Source organism: Meriones unguiculatus, chromosome 8 (genome assembly GCF_030254825.1).
Source record: "Meriones unguiculatus strain TT.TT164.6M chromosome 8, Bangor_MerUng_6.1, whole genome shotgun sequence".
Lineage (NCBI taxonomy): Eukaryota > Metazoa > Chordata > Mammalia > Rodentia > Muridae > Meriones > Meriones unguiculatus.
This window is the reverse complement of record NC_083356.1, coordinates 78,146,676-78,164,775: the sequence shown is the minus strand read 5'-3', so window position 1 is coordinate 78,164,775 and position 18,100 is coordinate 78,146,676. Positions and strand designations below refer to the sequence as shown.

Here is an 18,100-nt window from a genome sequence, read left to right as displayed (position 1 = left end):
GAGGTGGATAGGCAAAAATCCGCAGCTGCTCACTTCCTTGGTTATCAGTATAATTTCAGAATAAGGCACGGAGGCTTAAGGAGTCACAAAACTCATCATTTTTCTGTACGAGCTCCAAGGAAGCAGTTAAGCCAGAAAATCGTCTGTGTCCCTGGGACCGGGCATGGAAGCGTCTTCCCAAGTTGTTCACGGCACTGAGCCTGTGGCTTCTTGCCAACCCTCAATGAGATTTTTCTATTTCTTAATTATTCCATTACTACCCCTAAGTAGGAGTTTGACATCCAACCCAGACTGCTCACAGTGGCGTACTCCCTTGTATCATGAGCAGGGCAGAGGAGAGCTCCCATCCTGGAAGCCAGGCCGGCAGGATGGAGAAGGCCTGTGTTTCCAGTTCTAGTTCCCCCCTTCGCTCAAGCCTTGGCTTTCCTCAGCAGAAGCTGTGTGAGCCCAGACAGGCACTCCTCAAGAGGCCATTTTTCTAGTCTATAAGATAGAGACAGTTTAAGGCCACTCCCCCAGAGCTACTGCACACCTCCGGGGTCAGAAGTCTTTGGAGGAAGGCAGTACGTCATGAGCGCCTTGTGTGTTTCAGGTCTCAGCAGCCAGAAAAGCTTTTCACTTCAAAGGAAAATCTGGACTATGACCTGAGCGGCGACCCCAACTCCAGTCCTGATGCCCACCTGCCCTCCATTTGCCTCAAGCAAGTGTTCCCCAAGTATGCCAAGCAGTTCAACTACCTGCGCCTGGTCGACAGGATGGCCAATTTGTTTATCCGCTTCCTGGGGATCAAGGGGACGATGAAGTTGGGACCAACTGGCTTTCGGACCTTCATAAGGTTAGTGAGACCAGCTTCCTCCAGCTTGTCACTCATCCGGATGGTCACATGGCCCTTGACCCCTCTAGAAGACCGTAGCAGTGAATCAGTCCCCTGTTTGAGGCTCTATTCACCTCGGGGCTGGCACTGCTCCTGCCATATTGTAAACTCTTGTCAGATGAGTTAGTGAATGTTATGACCATGACAGTTAAACAAGCAGTTTAACTGAGGGAGATGATTCAAGAGGTGACACCCGATGCACAAGCCTGAGGGCCTGAGTTCAGACCCCCAGCACCCACAGAAAAGCCAGGCGTAATTCCAGCACCAGGGATGGGAACGGGGCAAGACAGAAGTGCGAAAATACAAAACTTCAGGCTCAGTGAAGAGCCAGCCTCAAAAATAAGGTGGAGCACAGTAGAGAAAGATACTCAAATCAACCTCTGGTCTTCATATACCCATGCGTAGGTGCTTGTATCCACACACACACACACACACACACACAAAGAGGTACTACCATATTAGTCATTTTTTAATTGTTGCTATGACACAAATACCTGAAGTTGGATAGCTTTATAAAGAAAAGGGGTTTATATAACTTACAATAGTTTAATGTAGCAACTTAAACTCTAAGGTCAGGCAGCCCCATTAGTTAGGTCTTTGCTTAGAGTCTGATGGCAAATGAGATCACAGGGGAGCTACGGGCAGAAAGAGAGCATATCCAGAGAGGAGGCCAGAGAGCAGATCGGAGTCAGACTCATTCTTAAAAACAACTCAGGCTCCTGCATGAACTAGTGCCTTCTAAGGGCACATGCCCAGGGACCTAAAGACCTACAAGCTCCACCCCCTAAAGATGCTACCCCTCAGCAAGATGAGGTCAGTGGCCCTTCAGACCCTCAGGTTTTGAATGGAGACTTCCGTGCCATGCTGCGGAAGCTGGGGAGGCCCAGAGCATTCTTCCTTTGCTCTGGGAAGTCCAAGCCACAGGCATGGCATGCAAATGAAGCGCACCAGCTTACCCGCCCTGCCTGTCACCACATGCCTTCCCGGGCCCCCAGATGAGGGTCCTCAGCTCCAGTCAGAATCGCAGAGAGCTGCACAGAGAATGCAGGGAAGGTCGTCTTTCTCTTACTTACTGTGATGACATAGAAATATTTAAACATTTTAAGAGAAAAACAAAACACCACAAAAACCTGTAGGGTCCAGCAACATGGCTCAGCGGATAAAGATGCTGCTACCGAGTCTGGCAACCTGAGTACAGTCTCTGGGATCCACATGGTAAAAGGAAAAAAACTGACTCCTGAAAGCTGTCTTCTCCCATAACACATGCACACCTAAACCCACATGCACAAAATAAATAAATGGATAGATATAATGCAAAATTGATTTCCCAACTTTCCACCTAACTAGAAGCAGTCAACAAGATGGAGGCAGAAACCATTGCCGATAGTATCCAGGGTATCTTTTAAGGGGTTTAAGTCATCTGGTAAAGTAGAAGCCTGGGATACCGTTCCCTTCTTCCTTCTTACAGTCCAGGACTCAACCATGGTGGCTAGATTTTAAGCAGCCATCTTGTGACCATAGGCAACCCTGAAACCACCAGAACACGCTCAGTATGAGTGAGCAGAGAGGAGGTGGAACACTGATGATGTCATGGAGAGCTGACCAGCCCTAGCATCCCCCTGCTGACCCCACTGAGACTCAAAGGCAATCCTGACCAGAGGCTCTCGTTGGCAAGCAGCTCCCTTGATTCAGGCCCTGATCCAGATGCTTTCTGACACATACCACAGACTCAGAATACCCAGAATACCCTGTAAGGCTTCTCACATGAAGAAACTGGGACTTAGAGACTAATGGGGCATTTGCCAAAGCCACATGCCAATCAGCAACAGGCTTGGTCCCAAAGCCAGACCTGTTAGACCCCAGAGCCCATGTCACTCCTTCCCCCAAACTACCACCCCTGAAACTAATGCAATGCCCTTCTTGAGTCATCCTACAACTAGGCCATCAGGTTCACTAGCCTGGGAATGGTGGCTGCCAAGACTTGGGTTTACCACCTTACCGAGAAGACCAGAAGGCTGGTGGCAGTCTCCGCAAACTGTGTCTGGAGCAGCCTTTGGCAAGACACAGCTTCCACTCCCTGAGTCTAATTATTTGATTTACTGAGGAGAACTGTGAGGAGTGTGGCTTGGAGATGCAGGGTAAGGGTGTTAAAGCCAAGGGTTAGAGGCGACAGCAATGCTGAGGCCTGTCAGAGAGTTTTCTTCTTGAAGTGGCAATGCCACAGAGAACTGTAAATGAGCAAGTCCGTGCTGGAGTCAGATCACATTTGTTGAAGAGATCTAGGGTCATTGGTTTGGCACCTCTATCAGGTTTGTACCAGACCTGTGCAGGTCCTGGTTGTGTGTGTGAACGTGCAGGCTTGTGAATTTATAAAATTATATATAAATTTTCATGACATTCTTTAACCATTGCAGAAAAAAAAAAAACCCAACATTCATTAATCATTTGCCGTATGCTAGATGTTTTCCTGTAGTCCTGATTAATCCTATACACAGTGCACGTGCGTGCGCGCACACACACACTATAGGATAAAGATCCTCCAGGTCCAGAGATCGTCACGAGCTTGCCGTGGTTTTTATGGCTGATAAGCCCTCTTTGTTGCCCCTCAAAGTGTTCCAAGAGATGGAGGCAAATGAACGAACTATCAAAGATGGACACTAACTGCTTGCTTTGTAGGCTATAGGAAAACACAGATGCCGTGACATCTGCCCCATCCCCACCTCTTCCCAAGAAGCTAGATGGGATGTTCAAGGACAAGTTAAAAAGGCCTTCCTTCCCTCTGGAACTTCCAGACTAACAGACCCCCCAGTGCCAGCCTTTGGCAAAGTCTGAGGCAGTGACCAAGGACTCCTTGGCTGGAGCTGTGAACAGAGCAGAGAGCTAGGAATAAGAACAGGGAGGTTTTATCCATCTGGTGGAATCCATGGGGGCCTCCTGGAGGAGGCAGGGTTTACCTTACTAGCTGTCATTGGCTGAGCAGTAGGCAGATACACCACCAAGGCAACAGGGAGAGCCCAGAGAGAAAGAAAGGTGTGTAATCCAGGCAGCAACAGACCTTCAGCTCTGTAAACACACAGGGTGAGGGCACGGGAGAAGTTCCAGGAGGCTCCCTGGCCAGTCCTGGGGAAGCTGTGCCCAGAAGACAAGGAGGAGATCTGGAGGAAGCTCCCCAGGCTGTTGCCTCCAGAGCAGACAGGATGAATAAAGGGAACTGCTTCCCTCCCTCCTCCCCTTCCCCAAGCACACTGTGGGCTTTCACGGCAAGTGGCAGGTGTCTCAGGGAGCCACCAAAAGCACACTTAATGTCACCAGGGCTTTGGGTCTCTCCAAAAGAAGCTATGCACACTTATTTTTATATAAAATCTCAGTAGTCAAAAATGCATTTAATCATGTGTGGATTCCATCAAAGCAGGACTGCCCACAGAAGCCTCTAATGAGTGACACTTGGTTTGAGAACCCAGGAGGCATCTATCAAGAGGAACTCTAGATTTTACACAATCCTGAAGCAAAAACAGAATTGAATGTTTTAATGTTTTAATCGAATGTTTAATGTAATAAAGGTACTCTCAGGTCGGAATGGGCTGATGACAAAAATATCCTGCAAAGCTGTCTGGGTGTGACAGGCTTTGTGATTCTCTCCATCACGAGAGGTATTTGCATGAGGTATTTGCACGAGAAACAGAATTCTCCAAGGTTAGGGGCTGCTAGGCTCTGCGGCCCGCCACTTCCCAATCTGTGGCCAGCCAGGGCGTTCAGTGGAGCTGCGGCACAGCACGACAGGAAAAGAGCATCTTCAGGTGGCCAAGAGGCAGCTCGAGCAGATGGACCAGACAACAAGGCCACCCAGCAAATGCCTGCGCTAATCAAGGGTGCAGGAGGCAGGGGATGAAACACTGCACTGCGCAACAGACGCCCTCTTTAAAGACGTCCCGAGAAACCCCAATGGCGACCAAATAGTAAAATATGATCATTCTCTGCTCTCCAATTTATCTGGGTGTGTTCAGTCTTGTGGATTAAATTTCACCACCTGCTAATGACTGTTCTCCATCTCTCTCCTTCCCACTTCGGTTTAAATGTTGCTTCGTTATGAATTAATGATATTTATGCCATATGCTGAATTGAACCAAGCGCCCTTCGCAGGAGCTCTTTGCAGCAGACACAGTCCCACCGCGGCGCACGCTTCTTTCACGGCTCCCACACAGACGCCCGAAGCTGCACCGGGCTTTCAGATCTACTGCCCACTCTCTTTCTCTCCACATTCCTTGAAGAGAACGAGAAGGAAGGCACCAACCAATGGCCTGCTTGGATTTATTTTCAGTGTCCATCTCTCAGGACTTGCAGCATAGATCAGCAGTTTTCAGAGTGCATTATGCTAATGCCCGCCCAGCCATCTCCTACTTTGGTCTTCCTTGGAGAATGAGAACTAACGAACTGTCATTCTCTTGTCTAGACACTCTAACCAGCCGCTAGTGTCATTTTCTCAGGAGCTGTGGAAGAGTAGCACACATCATCACCCGTGAACGGAGCTCCTCTTTTCATTTTTTATTTTTGGAAACTTTATTTTATAATAATTGCCGGGGTGTGGAGGCTTCCGTCTCTCCAGGAAATAAAAACTGTCTAGTTGACGCTTCAGCTTGGCGGCCTTCTTTGAGAGAAATGTATCCGTGTTAGGCTCCTGCCAATGGATCACCAGTTGGGGGCGGGGAGACATCAGACACAATTCATGGAGGACACTTCCCACCCCACCCCACCCCCAGCCCTGCATTTTCCACTGACTGCAGCTGGGGAGTCAACAGTTGGCCTCAGCCAGGCTCCTTCCTGGGAAACTGCAGCTCCTATGTTTGGAGAGCACGCTTTGAAACCCCACTGCATCACTCTCACCGCTTCTGATCCTGTGTCTCCTTTTGAATTAAAGGACACATTTTCCTCTTTCTCTTCTTCCCTCCACCTCCCTTTTATTGTATGGAGATATTAATATTCTTCATAATGGGGAGCTGTAGGGGGTTTTTCTCTGAGAGGTACAGTCTGTTAGAATGTTCTAGAATAGAAGTGTAAGAAGCTAGCTTTCCCCTCTAGCATTAACTCCTTGGTGACTTTGAAACTGTCTCTCTGTGACCATTCCTTCCCAGAAGCCTTGTGTGAGTCTTCAGCATAGCCTTGAAAAACCTGAATGTTTGAAAGCATAACCACCTCGTCCCTCCCCTCCCAAAAGCTTAGATATTTGGGGTTCCCTCCTTTTGTAAAAAAATAAAAACAAAAATAAATATATATATATATACACACACATATATATACACACACACACATACACACATGCATGTATATATGGCTGTTTGGTTATTTTCTACCTCATAGAAACCTCTTCAGTGGGGAGCTGCTCTTTTTTTTTTCCCCACAGAGAAGGATGAGCATAAAGGAAATTTTATAAATAAGATTTTGTGGAGTGGAAAAAGTTGGTCCCTAAATTTCCCAGGAGGCGTGGGCAGTTAGGGGGGAAATGGGATGATCATTTCAAATCTTGCTATACTTGGGCTCCTAATGAGCTTGAATGATTTGTGATTCTCTCCCGTCATATGTACTCAGATTTCTTCCATTCTGAAAAAAGATAAAAACAAGAAACACACATCGATCATTTCCTTCAGCTGGTTCTCCATCACTGGGGAAGGCTTCATTGTCAGCAGCTTCTTCTGCACGTGTGCTGGGCACCAAGCATCACTTCCAGGGCCTTGTCTGGTGGGTGGCCTCGTCCCGCTGATGAAGGGAGAACTTCGGTGATGTGCTAAAGGACATGCAGCAAAGCCCAGGTCCCAAACTGTCGTCCTTTCTCTAGAAATCTTCTAGCGTCTCCTGTGCCCCATTTCTCACAGTTATCTTCCACTAAAGAATTTACCGTACCACCCGTTCATTGGACAAACTGTGTCCAGAGGGAGGTTGCTCCATGGCAACTGCAGTCAGACTCCACGTCCTTCACGTAACCAACTGTGCCGCCCTGTCCCTGGGCCCTGGATCCTGCTACCCACCGTGGCAGAAGATAAGTCCAGTATTTAGTTGCTGGGTGGACAAAAAAACCTCATTCCAAAAACTTGGCGTTAGCCTCTACTTGAGCTCATTGAGAACGCCTGGCAACCCTAAAGGACAAACATGGGAGAACTGCCTTCCTGTGACCCTTCTTGTCTCCCAGAAGCCTTCTGTCCCGGAGCTTCCCACCAGGTGTCCAGCCCCGTGGTTAGTAGACTGAGACAATGTATCTTGATCCTAAACTCCTCCTGGGACCGTGAGCTGGGCCACCTCCCCGTAGCTTTCCTACCTCTCTCCTCCTCCTCCAAGGGGAGATGGGGTGTAGATCTGTGCATGTGGTCTTGGGCAAGTCCTGATTCTCTGTGCCTCATCATCCTCCCACACTGACACGGGACTGGGGTCCCTCCCTCACGTGTACTTATAAGGATTACAAGACCTTGGGACAGGAAAGATGGATAGTGCCCAAGAAATACCCACAGAATCCAAAATCTCTTAAAGCATTTCCTGTCTGCTGCAGATAATATGGGCCGTCCCTTCTCCGCTCTGACTGCAGACAACGTAATCAACTGGATTTGGCAGTATTGCCGGGGAGGATGGGTTACCTTGGAAAGGGGATAAATGAAGAATTCTCCCTGGTAAATTACGGCTTCTGCTAAAGGTTTGACACTTCTATTTTCTTCCTGTCACAGGAGAGAAAAAAAACAAAACAAAACTGTATACCAATGGTCAGCTCAGTTTTCATTTTTATCCTTCATTAACCCATGGAGCAAGCCAGGCAGCACTCCATCCTTCCAGGAAGCAGGAAGCAGTCCTGTGGACACTGATGTGACCACTAGGAAAAGGCTGTGGGCTTTTCGTAATGAAGCTTTGGAAATTAGCAGCGTACATTGACAGGGTGACTCAAGAGAGTAGAGCGTTGTCCCTAGCAGAACCCAATAGAGATGGCCATCTTGGTGACAGGTGACGTGAAAAGCTCCGCGTCTACTGACATGTTGTTACTGAGACTCAATAACTCTGTGCTGACGTGCTTTGAAGTCTGCCATGGCAGCTTGTGATTGAAATATGGAGCAGGATGTGAGCTGATGGTCTGGAAAATGCAGGCACATGAGAAGAAAGGAGGGGAGGGAGGAGAAAGCAAGTGTGCCAGGGCAGGGAAGCAAAGGCCTCATCCGGGCACCATGCTGGGCATACTCACAGCCACCGTGGTTGAGGGGTAGACCTGAATTTAGAGAGGGACCTCTGGGTGCCAATCATGCTTGCCAAGCAAAACCTCACCTGTCTGGCACCTATGGGAACTGTTCACACAGGGGATGATGACGAATGGGCAATCAGAGGAGCACTTTATCATCAGCTGGGGTCATGGATGTTTTATATCAGGATCTGAGCGAAAGGAGCATCAGAGGTATCCACGAGCCTCCTGGCTCCAGACGATCGGGACCAGGCTCGAGGCATGATGTAGAAGGGCCTCTCCGGTGGGGAGGGCCAGGCCTGTGTTTTCTACTCTGCAAGTCTGGGCCTGTGAGTGGTTGCCTGGGGGCTTGCACCAAACTATCAGGTGACAAAGTAAGAGAGGCAAAGTAGAGAACCATCAAGCCCTTTGTCCTCATGTCTAGTCTCAGGGATTCTGTCTGGTGAGATCCAGGAGGCTCCCAAACTACAGGGATGGCTTCATCTGCTTCGGTTACCAGGTTATTTGAACATGACACAGACCGCTGGAGACGGAAGGACCCATACCTTGGATACAATCAATAAGAAGATAAAGACATACAAAGGAATAGTCCTTGACTATAGAGTTCCTGAGGCTGGGGTGTGGCTCAGCTGGTAAAATACTTGCCTAGCATGGATGAGACCCTGGATTCCATGCCCAGCACCACTTAAAAAAACAAACAGTTGGCGGGTGTGGTAGCCCATGCCTTTAATCCCAGAACTCGCGGGGAGGCAGAGGCAGGTGGATCTCTATGAGTTCGAGGCCAGCCTCATTTACAAGGTGAGTCCAGGACAGCCAGGGCTCTGTTACAGAGAAACCCTGTCTCCAAACAAACAAACAAGCAAAAACAAACAACAACAAAAACAGCTCTATGGCTGCAGCACTCAGCACTCTCCTGGGCAGAACAGGAGAGCTGGCTTTGGTTGCAGGAGTCCGGGTGAGCTGCCCCAACAGTGTGAGCAGAAGAGCTGGCCCTGGCAGTGTGCACACAGGCGAGCAGACTGACCAACTCAGCTTCCACCCAGGCCCAGATCCAGGGCTCTGAGCTGGCCCACCCCGACACCCACCCCATCTGTGAACTGCTGGAGCCCATGAAGGAGTTGGTCCTGCAGACCCTAAAGCAACACGACACAGGGCCACAACACGATATCTGAGAAGAGTCCCAGTGAGGATACAATACTGATGGCGCAGCAGAAGCCAGAGGCCTGGAACCTGACCTATGACCCATTGCAATGAACATTTGCAGGCAGAAGGGTGCACTGTGGGGATCACTGTGACACATCATAGCTTCTACAAGATGTTTTGTTTGCTTGCTTTGTTTTTCGTTTGTTCTGGGGAAGTTGCAGGGCAGAGGATGGTATGAGGTACAAGGAGCTGAGTGGGATTGGGGTGTATGATGTGAAGTTCACGAAGATTCAATAAAAAGTTAAAAATAAGTAAATAAACAAAACAAAAACAAACAAAAAGCAGGTGTAATCCCAGCACTCAAGAGGTGGAGGCAGGAGGAGCATCCTCAGCCATACAGTACATTTGAGGCTAGCCTGGGCTATATAAGACCCTATTGTAAAAACGAAAATTAAAATAAGAAGAAAGAAAAAAAAAAAAAGAATGAGTCTTGCTTCCCTTTGGGAGTAGGCAGGGTCTTCCAGGCTGTATGAGGTCCAGCTGACACAAGAAAAACACTGAAGTCCCCCAGACCAGAAAGGTAAGTGGTTCTCAGTGGCAGAGCCGGGATTCGGCTCAAGAACGGCTGTCTCCACAGCCTTGCTCTCTCCAGGCTACTCGCTAGCCCCTAACTAAAGCCATGGTGTCATTCTCCAGTTCCCACTTGCAACCTTCTCTCCACTGTTCCTCCGCTGACCTCATGGCCTGGGGAGAGACATGTTCTCCATTGGAGCAGCTGGAGTGGCTTCAGCAACAGAAGCCAGCTTCCCACAGTCTGGAGGCCAGAGCTGAAGTGCTCGCACGTAAGAGCTCGCTCCTGGCTTGCTCAGGGCTGCTTTCTCGGTGGTGAGAAGCAGGGAGGCAAGTTAGCACTCCTCCCCTTAGAGTCTAATTGGTCTGCTAGGGCCCTACCCATGTGACCACTTATGGATTTTCTGGGGGCACAAATGTTCACTCTGCATCGGCTTGAAGGAAAGAGAGAGCCCAAGTTTCCACCATGGAGTAACACGTCTTCTTCCTTGTCACGGCAGGAACTGCAAGCTGAGTAGCAGCAGCCTGTCCATGGCCGCTGTGGACATCCTCTACATTGACATCACAAGGAGGTGGAACTCCATGACCCTCAACCAGCGGGAGTCAGGTACTCAATGGCTGTCTTGCCTGACAGACATGGGAAGGGCTCTGTGCATCTTCTGTTCTTTCAAGTTCTGGAGAAGGAAGATGAATTGAGTGGAATTTGAACCTCAAGGCACTGTCTGCTACCAAAGCCATGCGACACAGCCCCAAATTCCAAGGTCACCATTAGCCTCCCTTTTCTTTGCTTAAGGCTTTGATTTCATTGCCCCCGGAGACAGACCGCTGCTCACTTATTCCTTTGTGGCCTGGCATGTTTGGTGAGCACAAGCAGGCAGGCCCTGTGTACACTAGAGAGGTTGGCTCTTGCCTGGAGGGAACTCTGTGGAGCTGAGACACATGTGAAAAATGATGCCATCATAGCAGGGGTGGGCTAGGATGGAGGTGTCCCTCTTCCCAGGAGGACACCGCAGACCTCTTGAGGAAGAACCCAGTGACCAGGGTGAGGATGAATCTGGGCAGGTGTATAGGCCTGCCTACACATGAACACATGAAAAAGGCCATTGAGCCCAGGCTACCCCAACCAGCTCCAATGAAGTGGAACAAAATGGTTAAGGAGACTGGGTTGTGATAGACATTGAATGCCACACCAAAGACTTGAGCTGTGGCAGCCCATGCTTGTTCTTTGTTTGTTTTTAATTCTTCTGTAGGAGAATTTACCTTTGAGTGGATGATTGTCCCCCTCTATCCTCTGAGCAGCCTAATAAGCTGACATTCACACAGCTCATCACAAAACTGCAACGTCTCATTAAGTGTCCCTGTGACCCAGCACGGGAGGTATTAGAACCTCATTTCACAGACAGTAAACTGTAGCGCCAGTGCCTGAGGTCGCGCAGTGACCACGAGCCAGGTGCACACTGGCGCCGTCCTCCCTTGCCCTCTGGGGGAGGGGGCCTGAAGTCAAAGCTAAAGGATCTAGACGAGAAGTGGCTGTGCCATCGTCCTGTGCCGACATCAGCCTCAGAGCCAGGTCACCCTTCTTTGAGCCCCCCCCCCGAGGGCTCATACATTAGGGGCTAATAATGCTGTGGGGGTCACTGCCTCAGGGTGGCTAATCTTATTAGTGGATTCTTTCTGTCTTACTGCTCAGGGAGACTCTCAGGCAAGGCCATGTGACTGCCCTGCATCCCCTTGTGGGCTAGAAATGCCAGCCACAAGGACACAGCCAGCCCATCTTGCATAGTGCTGTCTCAGAAATCTTTGCTGTTCGGCTTCCTGTTTGATAATGATGCTGCCTAATACCGTGCGTTGGCTGTTGTCTCTATGCCAAGCTCTCCATGCTCTCCACGCGTGGGGCCGGCAGATCTGAGGGTGTCCATTGTACAGAGGGGGAAACTGAGGCTCAGAGGCATGAATGGTAGACACTAATACTCAACCATCAGCCCACCTGGGCTTCCTGTCTGGGTCACTTCCCCCTACCCATCACTGTGTTGTGGGGGAGGTGGTGTTAAGCTAGCTGGACTGCCTGCTGCTCTCCCTTTAATTCAAAAGCAAAAATCAGGGAATTCCGACAGTCGTTGAATCAACCAGGTGAGAGTAGCCTGCAGCTGGCAGGGCCTTCCAGCCTCCCTGGCAAGGGAGGAGGAGGGCACACCTGCAGGACATGTAATTATCATTTCAGGGACCACGTGAGCCCAGGTGACTGTTGAGCTGCATGACATTTTGCTGACAAGCTCAGAAAGGGAAATAATGCTTGCTCCCTGAGCCTAATGCAGGGTGTCATCGCAGGATCTGGGGGGGGGGTGGCAGATGAGTGGGTGGGGGTGGCATGGAATTATTAAATATTGAAATTGATCAGGAGTTGCAGCAGGAAGCTATTTATCATGTTCCGTTGCTTCCAACCAGCATTACCATCTGGCCCATTGTTCATCCGGAATAGCTTTGCATGTTTTTGTTTGCTTCTAAAATCACTGCCTGTAAGCAGAATCCACAGAGGGAGGGGTGGGGGGGGCCCACGATATCGGCTCTGTAGAGGGCTTCTGGGGTCTGCCAGGGTCTCTCTACTTTGCTGAGCAAGCCAAGAAAACAGGAGATATTCTTATATTTAGCACAAGTGAGGCCAGGACTGGGATCTCCCGGACTTGTGCATCTGTCTGTGCCCCAAGGTGTGGAGCAGTAGCTATAGGTCATTTAGAGAGTGCTCCGCAAGCCTACCATGGCTGCTTCTCACAGCTTTGAGTTGCAAGGTCAGATGAGGACCCTGAAGTTCCAAGAGCTGCCTGGCCCCAAGTACTGCCTGCTTCCCTGTGTGACTGGGAGGGGACAGGGCTTGTGTGGCAGCAGTCAGAGGTGACTTGGAGGCAGGGAGGTGTGCTGACAATGACACCATGTGTTTCAAAGAGCTGGGGAGAGGGGACCGCGCAGTCCTCGTAACAGATAAATGACGTCTTTAAGACTGTTGAGATCTAATTACCCGGAGGTGATGTCATGTGTGCTTACATGTATTGACATCATGCTGTGTTCTATAAATATGTGTAAATATTATATGTCGAGCTCGTTTACTCCTGAAAAGTCACTCACCCAGCATGGAGCTCGTCGGAGACACACAACTAGACGGTGTGTGTTAGCTGTGTTCCTCCAGGCTCCTGTCTCCCCTACCCTCAGCCTTGGTGCTGGAGAGAAATGGCAGGAGCTGGGGGCCTAGGAAACAGGTTGGGCCTTAAAGCCAGGAGTGGAAGCCAATCTGTCCTGGTAGAGACAGAAACCCTGTTTTCTCCCAGCTGCTGCCACCTCCCTCTCAAGGCTGGGCCAGCCAGCACCCCTGACTCTGAAAAAAAAAAAGGCATCTGAAGCCAGCGGCCTTACAAGGACCATTCAGAACAATCACAGAGAACAGCAGAAATCTGTGCTTGGGTGTGGCTCTTGCTTTTGGCAGAAAGCAGTAGAAATAAGAGAGAGTGAGTCCTTCTATCTGCACTTCCTTTCTTCCTTCCTCCCTCCTACTTTCCCTCTCTCCCTCAGTTCCCTTTTCTCTGCCTCTCCCTTTCTTCCCTCTTCCTCTCTCTGTCTCTGTCTCTGTCTCTGTCTCTCTCTCTCTCTCTCTCCTTCCCATCTGTCTATCCCTTTGTTTCCTTCCCCTTCCTTCCTGGTGTGGAGCAAGGAATCTTCAGGCCTCCATTCCAGGCATATGCTGGCCAATGTGCAACTGTATGCGTCTGCATGTCTGTGTCATTATAATGTGTGTCTATGTGTCTCTGCATATGTACCTCTGTGTCTCTGTGTGTGTCTGTGTCTATGTGTCCCTACTAGGTTTTAATAAGTTGACAAACTGAAATTAAGGATACAGCATACTCAAAACAGAGACTTGTGAATGGGAAAAGCACAGCTCATAGAAGCAGGTCCTTATTGACCGTCTTGCTCTCCTCCCCTGAATGCCCAGTGTGATACACCACAAATGTCCGGTGTGGCCTACCAGCCCAGTTGCCTAGGACTACCATCCGCCCCTGCACCCGCTGTGCTATCAGACCCTCCCTTTCCCCCAAACCCACCCAGACCCTATGAGACTGTGCTCAGTAAAGGGCGTGAACCAGCAGCATCCCTGGCACTTGAGGCCGTGTGAACAAAAGTAGCCTAGGAGACTTCGCTGCAGAGGAGAAAGCCAGTGCTGGGAACGTGGCTTAGGAGAAAGCCGAAAGTAGTGAGAAAAACTGCTCCCATGAGGAAACGCAGTAACCCTCAAGCCAGCCTCTCCAACAGCCTCTGTCCGGTCCGGACCTTGGGCTTCGCTTCTGTTGGGCCTCTGGTGTGTGGCAGTGGCCTCAGCAATGTCCTTGGATACTGAGTCACTTCCACCATGTCTGTGCCCAGCCTGCCCTTCCCTGGCCTTTGCAATAGCTGTTAGCACCTGTGCAGGTGTGTGTTCTGTGTGGGGTGGGTAGGAGGGAGTGGCCTCCTGTGTACATGAGTGTGGAGGGCAGAGGAAAAACCTCAGCTGTCATTCTTCAAGTAGCTTCCACCTTGATTTTCAAAGTAGGGTTTGCCTGGACGTCACTGAGTAGGTTGGGCCAAGCTGGCCAGGGGCCCCTAGGTATCTGCCAACCCCTTTCTCCCCAGCACTGGGATTACCACCGCCTGGTAAGTTTTTTGTTCATTTGAGATGCATTCCACAGGCTCAAACTCTAGTCCTCATGCTTGCGAAGCAAACATTCTCCTGACTGAGTGATCACTCCGGCCCCTGTGCCGAGGAGTCCAGGAGTCTTCACCCAAAACAGAAGCTAGACATTTGCAGCAATGGACTCTAACATGGGGCTCCCCACCTTGGCCGCCTCCCTTGTCCCACACTGATGAGCCCCTTGGTGTGTGCTCTGGACTCGCCCCCTGAATAATCTCTCTGAAGGTCAAAGTCTGCTCAGGAGCTTCGTGGACCTTAGCAACACTCAGCTCACACCTGCCGCACACCAGTGTAATGGTCACCACCCTCCTCCAAGTTAAGGATTTTCACTTCCAACCTTGGGATTTCCAGCAGACCACGAAGGTATGAATGAGGGTGTTATCGGCAAGACTGGGATTGCTGCAGCCTTCTCTTCAGCCACAACCAAGTGAGGAAGCATCTGTGCGCAGAGATGAGGTGGTGACTTCACATCAGCTGCACCCACAGCTTCTCACTCCATTTTGCTCTCTGCTCCATCTGGAGTCCAACGGCACATCTCCGTGGGGAGAGATGAGGGCAGCATCCAGATCCGGCAACGAAGTGTGTCCTCGTCACTGTGACCCAGTTCACCCGACGGGAGCATCTGGTCCCAGCAGCATGGCACCCAGCCCTCCAACACAGTCTGATGCGCAGGAGCTCTGCGACCTCCGTTTACTTTGAAGCGAGGTATTTTCCCGTTTAAGAAGGAACTCCGCCAGGCCTGGCAGCACACGTCTGGATCCCAGCCTGTGCGAAACAGGGAGACCCGGGCTCAATGAAACATTAGAGAAACAAACAAACAAATGGCAAAGGGGGGGTTGTTAAAGGTCCTCCCGGGACTTAGAGCGGGAACGCCAAGGATGCATAGCTTAATACCTGACGTATGCTAGGGACCTTTTGAGTTTGCCCCTCAGGCAGCCCTGGTGTGAGTGGCTATCTTTTTCCGTTTTGAGATTGATTTATTTCATGTGTGTGGATATTTTGCCTGCGTGTGTGTATGTGCACCGTGTGCATGCTGCGTGTCCCTGGTGTCTACAGAGGTCAGAAGAGGGAGTTGGATCCCCTGAAACTGGAGAGAGTTGTTGGCGGCTGGGAGTCGCCATGTGGGTTCTGGGAACCAAACCCAGGTCATCTGCAGGAGCAGCAAGTGATCCAAACCTTTGAGCCCTCTCTTCAGCCCTTGAGGGACAATCTGTTCAAAGCCACTGGACTGCAGACTCAAATAGGGGGTCCACCCTGGGCTTAACTTGATAGCTAGGTGGCCTGGAGCAAGCTGCCTGACTTCTTCCTAGGCCCCTCTCCATCATCGATGAAGTGTGCATGATCCTGGTGCCTGCCTCACAAAAAAAATGTTAGGGAGTGAAGCTGCCGACCGGGTCTGTCTCTATGCTCAGAAAACTAACCTGCTGCCATTGTGGTGCTGTGCAACTCTCGGGAGCCTTTCCAAGGCCCCTGCTCCCTTGAGGGCCCTAGGGTGTCAGGGGGAGAGGTAGGAGAAAGGTTTCCTCCAAGTCTGCTCAGAAAAGTGGGGCATGCTACGACTGGGTTTTTCCCTGCCTGACAGAGCCCAGGCTTCTCACCCTAGGTGACCTCACACTGCACTGAGCTCACACAAGGAAGTCATGGACCTGCCCAGCTCCCTGCCCTGGGACACCACACATACCCACTCATCCTGAATCATCTTTCAACTCAGAACAGCCACGAGCTCCAAGCAGTGGCAGGATCACCGTTACCCTTCTGGGCATGGGGGTCTTCCCTCACTCCAGGCAGAGTGCCAGCTACCTCCGAGTTTCTCACGAGGGCCCTTGCCTCTCTCAGAGATCTCTCCTGTCATACCCAAAACCAGGGTCCACCACTCAGTCCCCGGTTGGGCTGGGACCCCTCTCATCTGCTCCACTCACAGCCAGGGCTGCTGTCAGGTTAAACGAACCAGCCACCAGCACAGCCTTCTGTCCCCCTGAGGCCTCGGACCGTGCCTGGTGGACACGCCGCATGCGTGCATGGCGCGGACCAGACCCTGCCAGCCAGCCCACCCTGTGGGTGTCTGCAGCTCCTTGTCGTCTCTCACCAAATTCCCTCAGTCGACTTATGCAAATCATATGACGCCTGTACTTTCTTCAGCTGGAACACGCTCCTACTGAAACGCTTTTAGTGGGTGATGTACTGAAATATTTAAAAGTATTTTTACTTGGCATGCTTAGCAAGACCTCCCTTATGGATGTACATGGCTGCCCCACCCCTAGGCTGGAATCACGCAACACCCCCCCGGAGGCCTCCAGGGACCAACGGCTTTCTTCAGCCTTGAACTTATCTCCGGATGGATGCCCTACATACTAACAAAACAGCTAATATTTTTAATAAGAGCCAGTGATCCTGAAGAACGCCAGCCTGTCTCCCCACCACCTCCACCCCCACCCCTGGCTCAGATGTGGATTTTCAAGGAAAGACATGGACTGCACTGTGGGGTGCCCTCATCCCAAGGTGCCCCCAACCCCAACCTCATCCCAAGGTATGCTGTGACCCACTGTCTCCGGCCTTTCTCATCCTCGGTCACCTAGGCAAAAAGAGAGCGCTGCATCTGCACACCAGAGCTAGACAGAAAGGAGAGGCTGGCTGCTGCTTGGCACCCCCCACCTTGCCTTGCACCCACCACCTGTGGTTTCCACATTTTGTGGGAAGCGCAGTGGCAGCACTTCTCATGGGAGAAGCTGGCAGTGGAGTCAGGCTGCTGGCTGTTGGGGAGCCCTGAAAGGAATCGCCTCTACCGTGCGGGCCTTCCAGCCTCTGAGACAGGGCCGTTGACATCTTCCTGGGGTTGGTGGTGTCGAGATTTATAAGGAAGCATGGATCCAGTGTGGCTCTTCTTTCCTCTTCCCAGACAGCCAGCTTCACTCCGATACGAGTGTGCTGTGCTGATGACAAGATGGACTCCGAGCTGTCAGCTGGGTGGCCCTTCCCAGGCTCCATCTTAGTCACAGTCCTGTTTCCAGGAGAGGAAACTGCAGTCTCAAGAGGCTGAGAGTTAAAGGGACCACTCACGCAGGCCCTCCAGGGCAGGGACCACTCACACACGGGCCATGGAGGATGGCAAGGAAACAGCCTGAGCTTAGTTCCCAGACTCCGAAAAAAAACAAGCACGAGCCCCTCCCCACCACATGCTCCCAGCGCAGGAGCTGCGAGAGCACTGGCTGGCTGGCGTGGCAGTCTGGTCCCTGGTCTTGGCAAAGGCTGGTGGTGCGGATGACAGACATATGCAGAAAGCACTGCAACTTTGAGGGCTTCTGCCAAGCACCCCCAATTCTGTCACTTGCCAGTCCCGGGGCAGCCAGCGGCACGTTTGCAGTGGTGTTCCTGTGGGAGGAAAAAGCCCTCTGGGTGCACCCAACTGTGCTGCCGCTTGGGACTCCTCTTTTCTGTTCAAAGCTGGAGAACAAGGACCAAACAGCTGAGAGGCCACCTCAGCGGACACCCACCTAATCTGCAGCAGTGTGCAGACCCGCTAGGGGCCTCTGCCACGGGCCACATCCTAACCCGACCCCAGCCGATCCGCACAGGTGTGAGCTACATTAGCAAGCAC

The 18,100-nt window shown here is 51.1% G+C and overlaps 1 protein-coding gene across 8 annotated transcripts in view; it reads left to right on the top strand.

Annotated features, from left to right (window-relative positions):
* Positions 1 to 18,100, top strand: part of Ttll11 (tubulin tyrosine ligase like 11) — a 224,679-nt gene that overhangs the window by 179,420 nt on the left and 27,159 nt on the right. For all 8 annotated transcript variants that reach the window (XR_009593829.1, XR_009593828.1, XR_009593830.1 and 5 more), the window contains 2 exons: positions 593 to 835; positions 10,295 to 10,401. Coding sequence is in view for 5 of the 8 variants with exons in the window: in XM_060390048.1 (XP_060246031.1) it covers positions 593 to 835; positions 10,295 to 10,401 (350 nt within the window). In the remaining 3 variants the exon portion in view is untranslated. The remainder of the gene's footprint in view (positions 1 to 592; positions 836 to 10,294; positions 10,402 to 18,100) is intronic.